The sequence below is a fragment of the Syngnathus leptorhynchus genome, chromosome 12 (genome assembly GCF_054491065.1).
Source record: "Syngnathus leptorhynchus isolate UIUO chromosome 12, UIUO_Slep, whole genome shotgun sequence".
Taxonomy (NCBI): domain Eukaryota; kingdom Metazoa; phylum Chordata; class Actinopteri; order Syngnathiformes; family Syngnathidae; genus Syngnathus; species Syngnathus leptorhynchus.
Window position 1 is genome coordinate 6,124,861 of NC_141206.1, and position 17,478 is coordinate 6,142,338.

At 42.1% G+C, this 17,478-nt stretch overlaps 2 protein-coding genes across 6 annotated transcripts in view; both read right to left on the reverse strand.

Annotated features, from left to right (window-relative positions):
* strbp (spermatid perinuclear RNA binding protein) overlaps positions 1-10,366 on the reverse strand; it is a 37,786-nt gene extending 27,420 nt beyond the window's left edge. For 2 of the 3 annotated variants that reach the window (XM_085925931.1, XM_085925933.1), the window contains exon 1: positions 8,818-9,025. The gene's annotated coding sequence lies outside the window, so the exon portion shown is untranslated. Of the gene's footprint in view, positions 1-8,817; positions 9,026-10,185 lie in introns of those variants that run through there. The other variant, XM_085925932.1, reaches the window with a different exon arrangement.
* A 5,377-nt stretch (positions 10,367-15,743) lies between these two features.
* Positions 15,744-17,478, reverse strand: part of rabgap1 (RAB GTPase activating protein 1) — a 32,550-nt gene continuing 30,815 nt past the window's right edge. For all 3 annotated transcript variants that reach the window (XM_085925731.1, XM_085925730.1, XM_085925732.1), the window contains 2 exons: positions 16,915-17,115; positions 15,744-16,775 (listed from right to left, as the gene is read on the reverse strand). In XM_085925731.1, coding sequence (XP_085781857.1) covers positions 16,653-16,775; positions 16,915-17,115 — 324 coding nt within the window. In that variant the 3' untranslated portion in view covers positions 15,744-16,652. The remainder of the gene's footprint in view (positions 16,776-16,914; positions 17,116-17,478) is intronic.

A 17,478-nucleotide genomic window follows, 5' to 3' on the forward strand; every position in this document is an offset into this window, starting at 1 on the left:
GGGATCACATGGATGAAAGCCAAGAAAGTTTTTGCTGGGGAATGCTACACAGGAGCCTTCAGACTTGACTCTTATGTCTGCTATGCAAACACCGTGTGTTGTGGTCATGGCATCTACCATCACGAGTAGCTATGAGATCTCCTAGTGCCCGTAATTCATCCGTCTAAATTGAATGACAGATTAGATTGTCCTTTAGAATGAACAGAATAAACCATTTGAACCACTGTTAGGTTCACCCGGTGAAATAGGAATCAAAAATGCTAATCCTTCTTAATCTTCGTACAGAATTAAGAGTAATTATGATGTGCTAGTGCCCTTATCCTCATTTCCATCATGCAAAATTTACATGCAACGCTAACTCCAATAAGCCAGTATTGAATTACAGATATCACACACACGGCTAATTGGTGGCTAATTTTGGGTGCAACTGCAGAAATGTTCATTGATGTACACCGATATGATTATTATAAAATATATAAAAATATACACAGATGTATATGGCTAATTCCTGGTGTATCTACAGAAATATTCACTGATGTATACTGTCCCTATCAAAGAAAAGAAACTATTTATTTGTAGAATAAAATTTAGATTGAAAGAGGTTGAGGAAAAAAAAAATGGAGGTGGGAGGGGCTTTTGGATGACATGGAAAGCTACCGGTTGTGTTATTGCGATTCGCATTACTGCTGACCCATCCAAAAAAAAAAAAAAAAGTGGCTCCACCAACTGTGGTGCAAGAGTGCCAATAGTACCCGCACATATCAGTTACCGAGGAAGCAACCAGCTGATGGGTGTCCAGACTCTAAAATCAGACATGGCTTTCACCGCTGCACACAAATGAATCATTCATCAGTGAGCCCCAGTTGAGATTTGACAATTACAAAGACATCACTGTTTCCAAGCTCCCTTGGTATTAGCACCTGCAATGTTGCCTAATGTCAATATAAAATGAGGAAATCATGGCAGAGTCTCAACCCGGGTTTACCAGAACTGAACCCGGTCCACTCATTCATGGTTGCCATAGCTACAAGGCTTCATTTTCAGAAGGGTGAGACATTACTGTGTGTGTGTGCGTTGTGATGAGGTTAGGCGGGGGCTGCTCACACTTCCTGTCAAGCCTATATTCACACTTTTATTTGATGACTAAGACGGGCAGGGTGACAGTTATCAGAGAGCCAGCCCAGGCCTTCGACAAAATCAAGTGTCATTCCACGCTGCATGTAAAGAGCAAGAACTTGACATTTTTTTGGGGTTGGGAGGGTAATTTTGGGGTCATGCACTTAGTGACCTCTCCCTTGAAATATACGCACACACTATCAGGGAGATGACAAACAGGACAGAAACATTTTAAGTCCCAACCCGCCACCTGCCCAGCAGCAGACAAATATAAACACAGTTTGTTCTTACGTTGCTATTTCTTAATCTCGGCCAATCGCTCAGCTTCTGGTTGCGTTCTTGCTCGCCGCAGTCAGGCTATCCGTCATCATTAGGAGGTGAATAGACGACCTGTCGACACCTGCAACTACGCTCTCTTCCCTTGAACTCTCTGGAGAGCGGAGGAGAGGAGAGGGAAGGCTTCCAATTAAAGACTAGATTAAAAAATAGGCAGCCATTATTTTTTTTCGTCATTGAAACAATGACGGATCGATATAGCAACCTATATATCGTCTCAATTGAGACTAGTGGTACTTGCGTACGTAAAGATAAACTCAATCATTTGATTGATTATTTTGGCCGATGTTCGGGGGGGGCCCATAATGGGTCGATTGAATCGGGTAGCTGATTCGATTTAATCGGCGAGTCGATTTAATCGTCCGCGTCGTGTGATATATAACGAAATTGCTCGAGTAGCTGGAAAAGCCATTAGCAAACAAGGATCTTGGCATCTTTTTTTAAAATCTCTTATGATGCAGTCTACTCGACTGAAAAACGATTCGAGCGAATCGGCACCATGAATAACAACATCTAATAATCGTCAGCCCAAATGACAACAAGTCAAGCAAATATCAATCAGCAGTCCATTTTTTTCATACTCTGCTTTTACGCTTGCTTGAGCATTTGTAATCTACCTCAATTACCAAAATCTTGAGCTATCAACAGAGGCAAGAAACCCATGACTCTCGAACCAATTTTGGCTGGAAGCCATAAGAGAGAAAGTCAAAAGGAAGCGAATGGAAGATAAAGAGCAACGAGAAAGCAGCGAGACGGGAGGAGGACGAGCAGAGGACAAAGTATTGTCTCCTGTTAATATGTAAAAATAACTCTGCTGCTGCCTGCTGGAGAAGCTAACTGGGTCACACAATTCCCACAGAGGGAGGAAAAGCGCTATAGCATTGATTTTTGTCTCTGCCATCAACGTAAAACACGTCAACATGAAAAAGCTGAGAGTCGGCGTGGAGCTATTAAGTGTTCGGGTTTAGCTACTTTATTATCCAACCATCTAATTATCTGCTTTGTTTTCAGCGGAACAATACACGACAAAATGAAATGAGACATACCCCAAATTTTTCTTTTGAGATCTTTCACCCTTATCAGAATTGACATTTCATCTAGATTTAGCCACGGGACGTAATTAAATCCACGAGTGCCTTGATGTAAACGAAAACAAATCTGATCCGGTTGTGCATCTGAGGAGTTGTTTCCTGTTATGCCGGCCGACAAAGCGGCAATAAAGCCAACTCGTAAACCATTAAAAAAAAAGTGTTGGTCAGCAATTCCGAGCAGTAATTAAAATGTTCACACTGTGAGCACGCAAGTGGTTTTCGAAGACATGCTTCTTACAACCCAGACTAAATATAGACCGACCGCTAGCTTACCGTCTAATCTTATGTTACTAAATCACAATTGCCTTTCCCTCTGATATTCAAATGTGTTGCCAAAGTGGATCAAACTACTGTTATTTAAGATGATTCCACGCTGGAAAGCAATACAAGGCGGGAGGGAGGCGTACTAAATGGATTAACCTGAAGTGCTGCTCTGAAATTGGCAGTGTGGCTGACAAGAGGCAACGGAAATAGCCTCGGCTGCCTGAGCTGACCTCAACATACAATCCGCATTTTGGATCCACTGGAGGTGCCGCTGCCAAAATGACTTGAGCGTGTTATGGTCAGACAAAAGCAACATCCAAATTGTTTCTTTCAAATTGACTTTTATGATGATTAAATGCTCACTACTCCTGTTTCTTGAGGTTAACGGTGCATTGTTTTACCAAGCGTCTCCATAACCGCTTGTATATCTTGACACATTAGCATGCGCGTAAAAACGGACATGCTAGCAATAATTTAGCTGGTTTAATGATGATGAAAAGGATTTCGCAACACCAGAAGAAGAGATATTCGACAATATTAAAGAGGTTTCAATGCTATAAATAAACTCAATTTGCTCATATGGATTGATCATGCTAAAATATCGCTAGTCATCTTTTTATTTTCTTACTCTTCCCTCTGAAGGCAGAAAGCAGCAGATGGTGATGCTATTGTCGTTTGTCTGTTCTCTCACTTCCCTCGCAAGCGCTTACTGTTGAGATTCTTAAGACTACCGGTTTGTGATAAGATGGAAGGCAGCAGACAATCACAAGCTTTTCAGCACCACGGACAGCAAACATTGCCAATAAACAGATCAAGTTGACAAGAAAAAGCAATTACTACAGACATGTTCTGATGACAAGACGAGATTTGTTTGTTGAAGGTTATTAACACATGCTTAGTTGTGTTTTGCTTGACTTTCACACTCACATTTTAAAGCCCGGATGGATTCTGCTATGTCCTCAATGCAAGTTGGATCTACTGAGATGGAGAACGCTGGCGGGTGTTTGTAAGAGATGTTGGCAGACACCAATCAGTCTTGACAAAGTGTCAAGGCTGCGGATCAATGACTCATTTGTGGGTGAGTGAGCGAAGGCTTGCGACATTATGAAAAGAGCGACGCTAACATAGCGGTCGCAGTCAAGTCACGCTATATGCGGAATTAATCTCACAAGTGTGTTTGGCCACAAAAGGGTACCAGTTACAACATAAAGGGGAAAAGAAATGTGACGATAAACATACAACCAAAAAAATGGAACATATAATAGCTTGTATGAACAACCTAGCTAAGAAAAGCTAGCTTACAATCTCTTGTTTTAAACTTGTAGCTTTAAATTTTGAATAAACATCCACCAAAGTTTTTTTTTCCCCCCCACATATGCTCAATAACATGACTCATAACAAATATAAGGGGATGTTTTGACCTGTTGCTAGTCCATTTAAAAAGCCAAACAAGTAGCCGAGTGACGGCGGGCCTCGTGCGCCAGGTAGACCGAAGCGGATGTGCGCGCTGAAGTGAGACGACGATACGGCTCCAAAAAAATCTCTGGAGAAATACGGCCAAGCTTCAGTGCCAGCCTTGTTCGTTTGTAGGTTTGTGTGCATGCTCTGTTGCTTCCACTGAGTTACATTTTCCTCCCTACGGTAAATAAAGCAAAGTGTGCGGGTACAACTTTCGGTATATACGAGCATTCACCGTATTTCCTTCCAAAAAATGGCATTGGGCCAGTTAATTGTCAAACAAATCTCTGTCCAGAAAAAAAAAAGAACTGCATCTTGCCATCCATATTTTTTGTCAATAGTAAACAGAGAAGCACATTGCTTTAATGGCCATCCTATCTCTACTCTTGCGTGTGCAGAGCGGAGAGAGCCCAATCCTATAAATCGTCCTTTATTAGATAAATGTCCTAATCAGATAAAGGCAATTTACACACACATACACACACGCAGGGAACCTCGCTGATAATCTGCACGACCAATTATGGGGGCATTTCGCCACAGCTTAACATGAAAGTGGCAATTCATCTGCTGACAACAGTCAAGAGGTCACAGCGGGGAAAAAATGACCTGTCACGTTAGTTTCATGAAAAGGATTTGACTGTAACTATTTGAAATCAATTCTTTTCTAAACGGTGCCTTGCTCTGCGGCACTGCGACAGGAATACAGTAACCATTTGTTAAACCATAATAGGATTCAAACTGGCAAACATCCAGTTGGAGTCCGAACATGGTCTGCTTGCTTTAAGGTCTTCCAGGAAGGCTGAATGAGGGTAAGCTATGATTTCCCCTTGCTCTAAGCTCTTTTCAACACAGTAGCAAAGCAAAAAAAGAGGAAGTGGTCAAATGTGACAAAAGGGGGGGAAGAAAAAAAAAATGGAGAGCCCCGCTTTGAGATAGGAACCTGTTTAAATGGGTTATCAAGATGTGTATACAGTGTGTTAGAAGACACCAACAGCGTGTGAGAAGCTTGTGCAAGTACCGACAGAGTGAGGCACAGCAGAAAAGTGATAGCACAGATTGGATCGCCGACAGCATATCCAACTGTCACAGTAAACACATTCCTCCTTTCAACGCCTCACGTCCCAATTGTGCTTCACAAATGCAACATTTTGATTCATGTCACATGTCAACGGAAGGGGGGGGGAGCTCAAATTTTACAATGGTTAAATATTAAATCAATACGTTTTGAAATATACCATGACATGCTATAGCCGTTAGAGATATTGGGGGAAAAAAAAAAAGAAAAATACATTTTTTTTGTCACAGCTAAACTGCCATTTTCTAATATTTGGTGCCAGCAGTGACAAGAAGAATGTTTTTAATAAAGCCAACTATCATTGCAGGATAAGATAAACGCTGGAATTGTTTTATTACACTACCATCTTATCTATGTGTGTGCTTTCCAGCGATTTTCGCATTGATGCTGTTATTTAATACATTGGAACTTAGCATAATGCTAACATATAAGGTGAAACATCATAGTTATGCTCACATGTTAGCATAACATCATGATAAATTTTGCTTGTATATATAAGCTAGACTTAATGTATGCATGTCTTGATATACGTCATGTTAAGTCAAAGATCATGAGAAGAGCCAAAGGAAGTTAGGTTCAAGGTTTTGCAGGAAACCTTACATGGGCAACCTTCCACACTCTGTGACTCCCCCCCCCCCTCCCCCCCATCCCTTGTCTATGTCACTGCTGGATTCCTCACTGAGGTGAAAGGAAACAGGAACTGCTGCAGTGGCAGTTAGAGATCACGGCTTCATTCCTGAATCCGTTGGAAAGATGTTTCCTGAGACATGCTGGTGTGACAAAAGCTAGCTCGGCTGCATAGGAGGAAGTGGAAGGGAGGGGGGTGACTTCAATTAACATCACTCAAATGAAATGAGATATGATCAGATGGAGGAATGTGTGTGTGTGTGTGTTTGTCATGTTGAACAACATAAATAACACGGGACGGTCACGTCATCTACCCTTTGTTTACCCTTTCCTGCTTGGCACCACTGGGACCTTCTGCCAACTCCCCGACGTGCTTACCGGAGCCTTAGCAGCCAGCTGCCGTGTCGGCCAATTAGGAAGGCTTTTACTACAGCGGCGGCCAATTGAATTAGCGCTACGTTTCCCAAGCCAGATGAGATGGAAGATGTGCTGGCGTATGCTAAAATTTGAGAGCTGCTGGGCACACTCCGGTTTCGCTGACAGACTCCCAGTGAGTGCCGTATCACTCTCCGACATGCCAACCTGTTTAAACCAGGACATGGCATGAATTAATCCGAAAGAGAGTATTTGCCTTCAACGCTGGTATCAGTTGGACGGTGTACGCCTTTCGACGATATACCATGCCAATTTCATGTCCTTAATCTGTAGAGCTGGGTCGTGGTCAATTCTGCTGGATAAATCCATCTTCAAATGCAATCATCCAATATGATAGCGGTTCAATGTCATTCAAAAAAAAAAAAAAAAATGTTGCACAGGAAAACATTTTAGCATTGATGGATTACATAGTAACATATAACAGGGGCAAGGTCTAACAACATGCCATTTATTTAGTCTTTGACGAGTGTAAATCAATGTCCACTGGCGACTGGTTTAAAACAATCAAAGCACTCATGGAAGAAACTCCTCAAACATCCGCTGCAAGAGAAGCCAAGACTCAATTAGTGTTCCACAAACGCAATATTAACCAGAAGGCCGTGTTGAGACTAGTAAGGCCGACATATTGTTGCAAAAAAAAAAAAAGACTTTACGTCTTCTTTAAAAAAATGCAAAAAAATGACTAGAAACTGAAAAGTTTTCTGCAGCTTAGGGATCAGGGTGTAGCTTGGCTCTTAACACATGCGTACGTGCAAAGAAATCATCTTAAGTAAACACACTGTTGTTGAATAAATAAACACGAGACAGAAAATCAAGAGACCCAAATAGAAGTCTTCATATAAATCCCGATTGTAAGAGTAAAAATGGAAAATCAAATATGAACACAGAGGCACAAAATAAACCCGACCCAAACTAGTCTGCTACACATGAACAGCATCCACAGTGCACACCACAAGAGCAACATTGTATGACTTGCAACAAGCCACAACCAAACAGCCTATACATAAATCTGAGGCCAGGGCAGCGGGGCCCAAAACAAAGACACCCCACATTTCGGCAGGTGTGACTGGTTTGCGTGTCGGGGGGACGGCTGGAGCTAACCAAAATAACCCAAAAGGAAACAAGTCATTAGTCACAAAGCCAACACAGACGGCCAGTCACAAAAAATGCGTTCAAATATAATTGACTCAATCATTAACCTTCTGTGCTATTTGTGGCTAACCTTCTCTTTTTTTTTCTTTTATATACATGCTTGCTCAAGAGCTCAAAAAAATATCCATGAACCACATAAATAACCTTAATTTGCCTTACAAAAGTCTGCTAGCTTCATGCTAACACATAACAGGAAATGCCATTGGCTGACTTACAACATCAACCTTTACGCAACTTATACTTGAACACAAACGGTAGCAAAACATGCAGACAGACAAAATAATAATACTCATAGGCCTATATTCTTTATCCTTTTGGAAAACACGAAGGTACAAAGATTTTTTGGACGCAGTGTTGAATTAAAATGCAAATGTACTAAATAAAAAGTGAAACATAACTGAACTGTAGTTAGACAGTGGTTCTTTCTCTGACCATTAGAGGGAGCCCCCATTCTAGTAGTCCAAGGGTGCCAAAGTTTGGGCCCCTAGTCCAACACAAATGATTTAAATGATCAGAACCACATTGAGAATAAACTAAAGAGCATTGGGATGTTGGATGCCATCTTATTCATATTGAAATACCAAGCAGTGGATTTATTAAACAGACAAAAGACACTTTGGCTTTTTTTTGGGCGGCGTATGTTTAATAACAATTTCTTTGAAGCTGGGCGTTTTCTAATGGCCATTCATTTGCCAACCTGAGTTCAAGTGCACAGGTATGCAAACAAGCTGGTTTAACAGGGTAAAGAGTGCAATTCAGCATTTCTCCAGGGGCGATGATAGGATAAAGAAAAATCAATTCAATGTCAAATTGCGCGTGCTATTATTGAAATGACTTCAAATCCGATCGGAAGAAGGGTGACAAAAGGAAGCAAATAAAGAAAATCTGCACGATGAGAGAGAGCAGCTGTCTAATTTAGGTTACAAGGATTTGACAGCGTGGTGCGGAAGTGCAGCGTCAAAACACCTGCAGTGCAAGATTCATTTTTAAGCCATTTCCGGCTCTGCAACTGTTATTCAACATTTTTGCACAAGGCAATTTAAACAGTTTTAAAGTTGCACCATAAACCTTGGTGACTTTGGGTCTGCTTCCTCTTTTTTTTTTTTTTTTGCCCCCGACGCGGAAAAGCGCGCAAGTACTCAAAAACGAAAGCAAGGGAAGACGATATTAGAATAACATCAAGAAATCATCTTTTAAATATTGCAATTAAAACTTGCCTTTTTATTCAAACAAGCCTATCCGGATTCAAATGTAACAACTTACGGCGTTTGCTGCGCCGGAGAGGGTGGAAGGACCGTCCGCACCAAACCAACGTAGAATCCAAGCTGGTTCAAAAAAATGACTCTCAAAAATAAACACTCCCGATCATAACAAAGAAGAAAAGGTGTCAATGTCCACAAGTGCTACGAATAGTGGCCAAGTCTGCTGCGAGGAGCGAGAGCCCGGTGCCGCCTGCTGGTTTCTCCTTCTGTCTCCGGAACACTGAGCTGAGGTTCCCTTGAGATGAATGGCGCACGGAGTGCGCATGCGCACAACCTGCTCGCTCGGATTCAGCGCATACGCGCTCACGCTCCATATATCTATTTCTGCACCTTTAATAAAAAACGTGTTACATATAAATGTAATAACTAGGGTGAACTCATTTATTCATATCAATCAATATGACCATAAAGTGTTTCTTTGAGACCTCCCAAAATGACAGGGTGGACAATAATTGTATAATTAAACCAGTTATGAAGCAAACAGCTAGCAGAGCAGTGCAGAATGTCCAAATCACGTATAATCAAAGAAAAATAACGTAGAAAATGGAAAAATGCACATTTTTAGATACTTTATTACAACTGAGTGAGCCACTTCATATTGACCCACATACTGTCTGCTTGGTGCGTTTATTTAATAGTGAATTGCGCAAGCTAGTCTCCATTTAAAGATAAGTGGTGATTAAATTGGGGCTATTCTCTCTCTCTCTCTTTCTCTCTCTCTCTCTCTCTCTCTCTCTCTCACTCTCTCTCTCTTTCTCTCTCTCTCTCTCTCTCTCTTTCTCTCTAGCACAACAGCTTGCTTTTGTGCACAAGCAAGCAAAAGTAATGTCCCTGGAATGTGTGAAAAAGAGCATTTCTCATTTGTTTTGATCCGAGGGGAAGCATCTTCTTCTCTCAGACACTCATAAATAATTCAGCTTGACTCTGCTCCCCTGCATGGTTTTATGCAAGCAGCATACACGCACACGCACACGCAGGATCCACACATCACTGTCAATCCCACGCATTTCAAACTCATCTTGGGGCAAAATAAAGTTCAGGCAACATTCTCGTCATGTGCAAAAAGAGGTGAGCGTTCCAGTAGATCAGTGATGAGGATGGGAAGGATTACAAAGGCTTCTATCAACTATCAATAGCCTCCGACACGAGTGCATGCGATGGTGGATGAGAGGATGGTGGGCTTGCACGAATGCGCAAGTGCAAGCGGTAGATGATGCTCGGAATACGCGTCCTGTCCGTGAATCATCCAGGGAAAACCAGCGTGGTACCATCTACACCCCCCTGTCCCAGCAGAGTCCAGCCTGAGCCGGACAACCAACCACATGCGCCAAAGTGTACATGCAAAATGAAAAGAAAAGAAGGAGGTTACCTGTTCGGATGTCCCCTCCCTCGCGGTTTGAGCAAGCTTTGCGGTTATTTCCCTTCACTATGCAGAGCTGCTCCTGCTCCTGTTCCTGTTCCTGCTGCTGCTCCTTCCTTGCCACTCCGACGGAAATTCACGCGACGGGATTTGTTCACGTGGTCACGCTTGTGGTTTCTAATTGGACAGGAGACGCGGGCCGTCTGTCAATATGCTCTCACCTGCACGCTGGGACGCACGGACAGACAGACAGACAGTGACACTGCTGCAGTCTGCTTGTGTGTGTCTGATTCTATTTTGCAAGGATCAAATTGAGGTCACGAGAGTTAAAAGGTGTCTGCATTGTTAATTGTGATGTGATTCAACAAACTAAAGCATGATGTCACATTCCATTGAATGTTGTTTTTAGCTATTGATCTGACTCCAAATTGCGATCAACACTTAACACAAGTTTCTATGTCCCAATCCACACACTGGCGCACCTAACAATTTTGCGAGTTCCTTCTGTCAAAGAGAAGACCAAAATTGACCAATTGTTTATTCCTAACAAAGCGCACTAATACAGGCCTGGGTCCCGGGTCCCGGGTCCCGGGTCCCTCACACTAAAACTCGGTCGATGGTCATCTCCTCCCCGTCGAGGTGTCATCACTGTGGTCAGGAGTTGGGGGTTTTCCTCTCGAAGCCCGACCACCTGGACGTGGTGTTGTTCTTTGTTCTCGTTCCTCACCGACCTTGAGGTGTTATCGTCCTTGAGGTGTTATCGTCCGCTACTCCCCGTCTGGGCCTGTTTTGAAACACTTTGCAGAAAACAAGTTCATGCAGTGTGCCTGCATGTTCCTCAACCCCCCCCCCCCCACCCCACCAATCCACACAAGCACTCCAATACTAGATATTCTATTGATATGATATGTTTCACACAACCTTAAAAAAATATGTTTGCAAACCGCTGAAAGCACATTTCCCTTGAATGTAAACAAACAACTGCAGTCATCTGTTTGTTCATTCAGTTGGTGAACAAAATAATTCACATTATGATCATATTCAAATCTCTTGTCCCATTCAGTCACATTGAAGGCCACTGCATAAATTGTATATATTAATATTAACGAATAAAACAGGGAATTTAATTTGCTTGGACCCCTCCACCCATTTTTCTGGGATTTTTTTCCTCCCAAATTTGCACCCGCTCCCTCCATTGTAGCTAAAATATAATGAAGCATTTTTTTTTATTATTATTATTTGGGGGGAATGGTAAAATATTTTTTTGTTTGATTTTGTTGCACAGACCCCCTGAGAGCTCTTTGGCCACCCCCCCAAGGAAAAAAAAAAATCTTATCTCCACCAGCGGCCAGAATGAACCTGTTTATCCCAATGTGGAAGATAATCACACATATACCAGAACTATTGTTTCAAATCATAATATCTCTCCTTTAAGAGTTGAACCATTTTCCCCACATGCAGTTTTATGGTCAACACTTGGGCTTGAAATTTTTTTGAATAGCATAGCTGCGGCTATGGCCCGTCGACAAACTAAATGCCTGAACGAAGCACTTTCACCATTCCCATTATAAGTCATACGCACAAACATACTATACACACGCACTTAGTCCTCTAGCCACCGAGGCCACCGCACAGCAGCAGTCAATGGTGCTGGAATATTTTTAGATTTCATGTGGGTTGCAGATGCTGGTCGGCCTCATCAACCATAACGCCAGCAATATTCAATGCCTTTATTTACTTTACCTTTGTATATGTGACATCTAGCTATAAATCCCTCCTCTGTCCTCCAGGCTGTTGGCACTGATGTATGCGTGTTTCCTCCCTTTACTGTTTTTGGCTGGAATTGGAAGCACGCTGAGTTTTTTTTTTTTTTTTAGGGCAATCGAGGTTATTTATAATTGACTGCGTGCAATATGACACAGTTGCCATTGCTGAAAAACTTTACAAAGTTATGGTCAGTGGGAAATCAAAAGTTGAATGATTTGAAATGTGATTGGCAGTGACATTTTTTTCCTCAAATTTATGAAAAAATTGGCATGAGCAGCCTTGTTTGGTTGCATGGGGAAGATATTTTTTTTGTATTTGATGTGTCCACCACGTCACATAAAAAAATGGAGTGATTTCAACCAAACATAAACCTCTAATTTTAAGTGTGCTACATTTTTATTCTCCTCTATAAAAAAAAGATTACCTTCAACCCACATTAATTACATAAATAACATTTTGTGATGGCTGTAATTTAATCCTGGAACTAATTAGTCCCATTTCTATTATTTTCTTTGTTGAAAACAAATCCTCGGGGTCAAACAGCATCCCGTATTGTGTTGGACTTCAAAGGTTTCACTGACTTACAATGGACGAGTTGCTGCGGCTTATGGACTTGCAGGGTGACGACGGGTTTATTATCCTAGGAGAACAAAAGATGAGACGAGAGCAAGCGTCCCCTCCTCCCTTTGCAAACGCCTGCCATCTGACACCTCTTTACGTTTTTTTTCTTATTCAACTACATGAGCAACACCCATTGTTGGACCCGTTGGTTGGCTGGTTCCGCGGATGACGTCGAACCAAACAGACGGACGGCCTATGTGGAGAACAGGCTTGATTCATTTGGTGAGATGCCACCTGGATGTTTGGGACATAAGAGGAGCGTCTTGCTGAGTTGGACAGAACCTGCATGGACAGGCAGCAGATGGTGGTGTCACCACATGAAGGTGGACGCTCACCAACACACACACAGGCAGCCAAAATATTCATCTGCCTTTCATGATGCGGCCATTTTTTTTTTCTCTTTGTCCTATCAATCATACAAGCATGATTTAAGTGCTTGCGACGACCAACCTTTTCTAATTTAGTTTCCAATTGAAAAAGTTTCCTCATGATACTCTAGGCAAGATAACTTGTCTCTGCCAACAATGCTATCATCAATCTTTTGATGATTATCCTGGAATACCATTCCAAATGATATGACGGAGGTGTCGCACAGGTGAACTGATCCGCCTAGCAGAAAAAAAAATGGTGTATTCTTAAATAGAGACCTTAAATGACGTGTGTGTGGGTGCAGCTGTCTTTTAATAATAATAATAATATTAATAATAAAAAAAAGGGCGGGATCTCTCTTGGAGTTCGACATAACCTGGAAACATCAGCACGGCGGACTAGTGGATACCACATTCGGCTCGTTGGCTCTTTAGAACATGCAAAATCCACACAGCCAAGATTCAAACCCAGAACTTCCAAATTTGGAGACAGATCTGCTTAACCACCATCATAATTAATATCACATGGATGAACAGTATGCCAACTCACAAAGCCAACCCAATGTGCTGTTGAGTGGCTCAATAATCCTCCGGTGTGAACATGTGTTGTCTGTGACAGGTGACGGTAAGGTGAGACCAGATTGGTGCCCCCCCCCCCCCAACCCTAACCCAAGGCCTGACGCATTTGCAACACGCACACACACAAATACACGAATCCGGTAATGCAACACTGCTTATTCACGCCTACGTCAAGTCTCAAGCTCACGTGGTGCAATCACAAAGATTTGACACTGTAAGTGTGAAAAACAACAAAAAAAAATACATCGGCGTAAGGAAATCTAAATTCGGATAATGTCGCACGTTTGGTTCAACGTTCGACAGAGAGAAAAATACTTTTTAAGTTGAAGGGAAATGCAATAAGTATAAAAAAGTCTATTTTTATAAAGCAGAATTTAAGAATTGGACTGAAATTCACCTAAAAAAAAATCAAGTCTGTATTGCGGTACATTTTTTTAAAAGCCTTACAATTAAAAATGGCAGCACACTGGGACTAATTAAAATGAAGCACTGGCTGGGTGATGCAAAGCTGTGAAAGCGCCAAAGTGGTCACTTAAGCAATTCAACCTGAGGACGTTTGTATCCTAGCCACCAAAAAGAATTTCATTCCACACGGCTATTGATTACCCCAAGTACAAATCTCCATCTCCCGAGGTTCACCGCTGTGCCGACGCTTCAAACCGAGGCGAATTTTACGAGCAAAGCGCAATATGAATAGCTCATATTTTCATTGTATTGAACGACAAGTGACATATTGTGCTCTCTGAAGGTTCCAATGAAAAGAGAAGGAAGTGAATTCGTCTTGTTTATTGAGTATGCAAATTCCTTGCAGTCGTGTACGAGACCAGAAAAACAACATTTCACGTGTTTAATTTGTGAGCGTCAATCAACGTATGTGTGAGCGAGACAGCGAGCTATATCCTTCCATCTGTTGAGCAATAAGCGACCTCACATCAGATCAGGATGAGTGAAGAAAATAACAAACAACAATATTCCGGCTCGCTGATTTCTCCACTGAGAGCTGAGGCCAAGTTGGCCAACGCAAACACACTGCTAATGAGGTGTTTAAAATTCTTACCGCTAACGTAGACCGGAAGTCACTTCCAAAACAGTGGATAGAAAAAGTCTACACACCCCTATTCAAATACTGCACACCCTTACTCATCAATACGGGTGTTATTTTTTTTGTTTTGTTTTTTCATAATTAGTATGACACATGAACGCAACTGAAAACAAATGACTACCTCTGTCGACAGGGCACTTAGGGTTGAAAAATATTTGTCGGCAAAGAAATGAATAACGCAAAAGCTTTTCTTATTTAAAGGTCTCCTGTGGTGGAGTAAATGGCATATTGTAATTAGAATAACAAACCAGCGTTACTAGAATCTTTTGTGTAGCGCAAAGGTCGTCATTTTCAGATCCTCCTACGAAGTTCGTCGCTCGCCATTACGATGGAATGAAATTGAGGACCTCCTTTATTAGTGGTGGAACAATTTTGAACAGGTATTTTCCCTTTTTGAATGTGTGCAGACTCCAATGTGCGTGTGGCGCAGTCAAGAATGTCAGTCAACTCATCCACCCTGCACTTTAAAGTATCTGCTAAGTTCAAAGGTCAGAGAGCAGGTGGCGCTAGGAAGTAAAGAGAGGGGGGGGGGGAGTGCACACACACACACGTACACACAGGGGGGAAGTGTTTCGTGCGTGAGGACCCTAAACAAGCGTCATCCATTTTCACGAAGGTTACGGTGCGTGGCATTTTGCAGAGCTGCCACTTGAAGGACCGGAAGCATGCTTGGGAATGTCTTACCGAAGGAAAAATGTTATTAGCAAGCTGACATTTGCGATGGTTAGCATATGACTGGAAGATGCATAGAGACAGATTACAGTGGCTAACCATTTTTTTTAAGATTAGAGTTGGAAGTAAGCTTTTTTTTTTTTGCGCCGCTGATTTCCAAGTCATAATTTTTTTTTTGCACGAGTACATCAGGTTTCCAAAATTAACAATATAACATAGCAATATATTAGGTCATATTTATGAATTCAACAGGTGGATTTTTTTCTGGAAGGTCAAAGCTAAATCCGTATTGTGCAAACTTTTATAGGTCAAACCAAAAAAATGAAAAAAAAATCTCAAAACTCCGCTGGGCTACAAAAAGCAAAGCATTTTGGAAATCAGCGTAAAAAAAAAACAACAACCCGATAGTCAAGCAGTTTGGAAATAAGTGTTAAAAAATACAGGCACACAAATCCAGCTTTGATTAAATGTTGCTATTGATCAGTGTAACTAACCGTCTGACATTTCTTTTTTTTAAAATGCTCGGAAAACAGGAAGTCGACAACCGTCCGTTAAAATTACATGACATCAAGTATGAAAATTATCTTTATCAGCTGATTTTAGGCAAGACGCGCGGGGGGGGACACCCAGGACTGGTCGCCAGTCCACACATCAGGGCACATACAATCATTCACATCGCCATAGCAACCAGACATAAACAAATGAAAGCCATTTTGTTATGCTTGTGAGTGAATCGCGTTGGCTACATTAAACACTGAATACGTTTTCTCGTCCATGCATGCATTAGTGCTTTTTCTCTCTCCGTATTTCCAACACGAGACATTTTCAGTCAGTCCATTACTTAGGCATTCACGCTTACACACACTCTTCATATATAAGCACATTTATGAACATACCTGTACATAGGAAAAAGGAAGTTGTACGTTACAAAAACAAAAAAAAGCATCTATAATGTCTTGTACCGAAAACCTTTTAGTTTGTGCCAGTAGTTTTTTTTTTTTTTTTTTTATTCTCTTAACGGAGGAAGCGAGGAAGGCGGGAGTGTGTGCGTCTGTCACGTTACCATGGTTACAGATATCCTACCATCCTCCTCTTGTTGATTCATATCAGCAGTAACAAGGGCACAAACCAAACAGTGTATGTATGTGTGACCACTGGAAGGGGGAGTGGCAACGATTTTTATTTTTTTTTTTTTTTTTAAATCTAGGCCGTCACATCAGTGCACTTGGCTGTAGTCTTGTTGGGCCTCAAATGGGGCGAGGGGAGGGGGGGGGGGGTGGAACGTGGCCAAGAGCGCTCCGTAGTAGTGATAGCCACCCCGGCGAGAAGCGTTCAAGTTCGGTTGACGCAAACGAGACCCCGGCGGGTTAGGTGGTCTCTTTACCCTGGGTGCCGGTGACCGTTTTGATGGAGCTAAGCGTTCGGTTGAACCAGGTCTTCTTGGGCGCTTGGGCCTCATTGAGTGCCAGACCCAGATGGTGCTCTAAGTCCTGGTGGCGGAGGAACGAACCGGAAAGTCAATTTAGAAGCAGAACTCAATTGAACACAATACACATCAGGTGGCGCCAAAGCACTACTTTTGTATTAGCCAAAAGTTATGCACGTTGTGCCGTAGGAGCGTTTGGATACCTGAATCTTGCACTCCGCCTCCACCAGCTGCAGTTTAGTCTGCGCCAGCTCCAGCTCCATTTCCCTCAGCTGCTTCTTCAAATCCTCCTTCTCCTCATCCGTCTCATCGCTGCCATCCGGTGGCGGCGCCTTCGCTGGCGGCCGAACGCGACCTTCCTTGTTGAAAAGGCAGCTGCATTTGTCACAGCCTTCCACTATGGCCTAGAGAGGAACGAGTACGGAAATGAACATAAAAGTACTCCACAAAAGGCCCCAGGATGAGAGAAGGAACTTGTTTTTTTTTTCTTCCTCATATGTTAAAAAAAAGAAGAAATTGTAACTCTGCGAACAATGTGTCCTTCAATTTTTGCTTAAGCACAATTTCTCACCAGGGCCAAAGGCATTGATTAACCCAGCTGCAATTTCCTTAATACTTGAAATTAGTAATCATATTTTATAATGATTTAAAATGCAACATTTGACATGTATCACAACTATTTATGGCAACATGGCATTTTCTTTTCTTCCGAAATGAGCACTTCATGATTTTACCAATCCTCAAACAAAGAACCTAAAAAACAATCG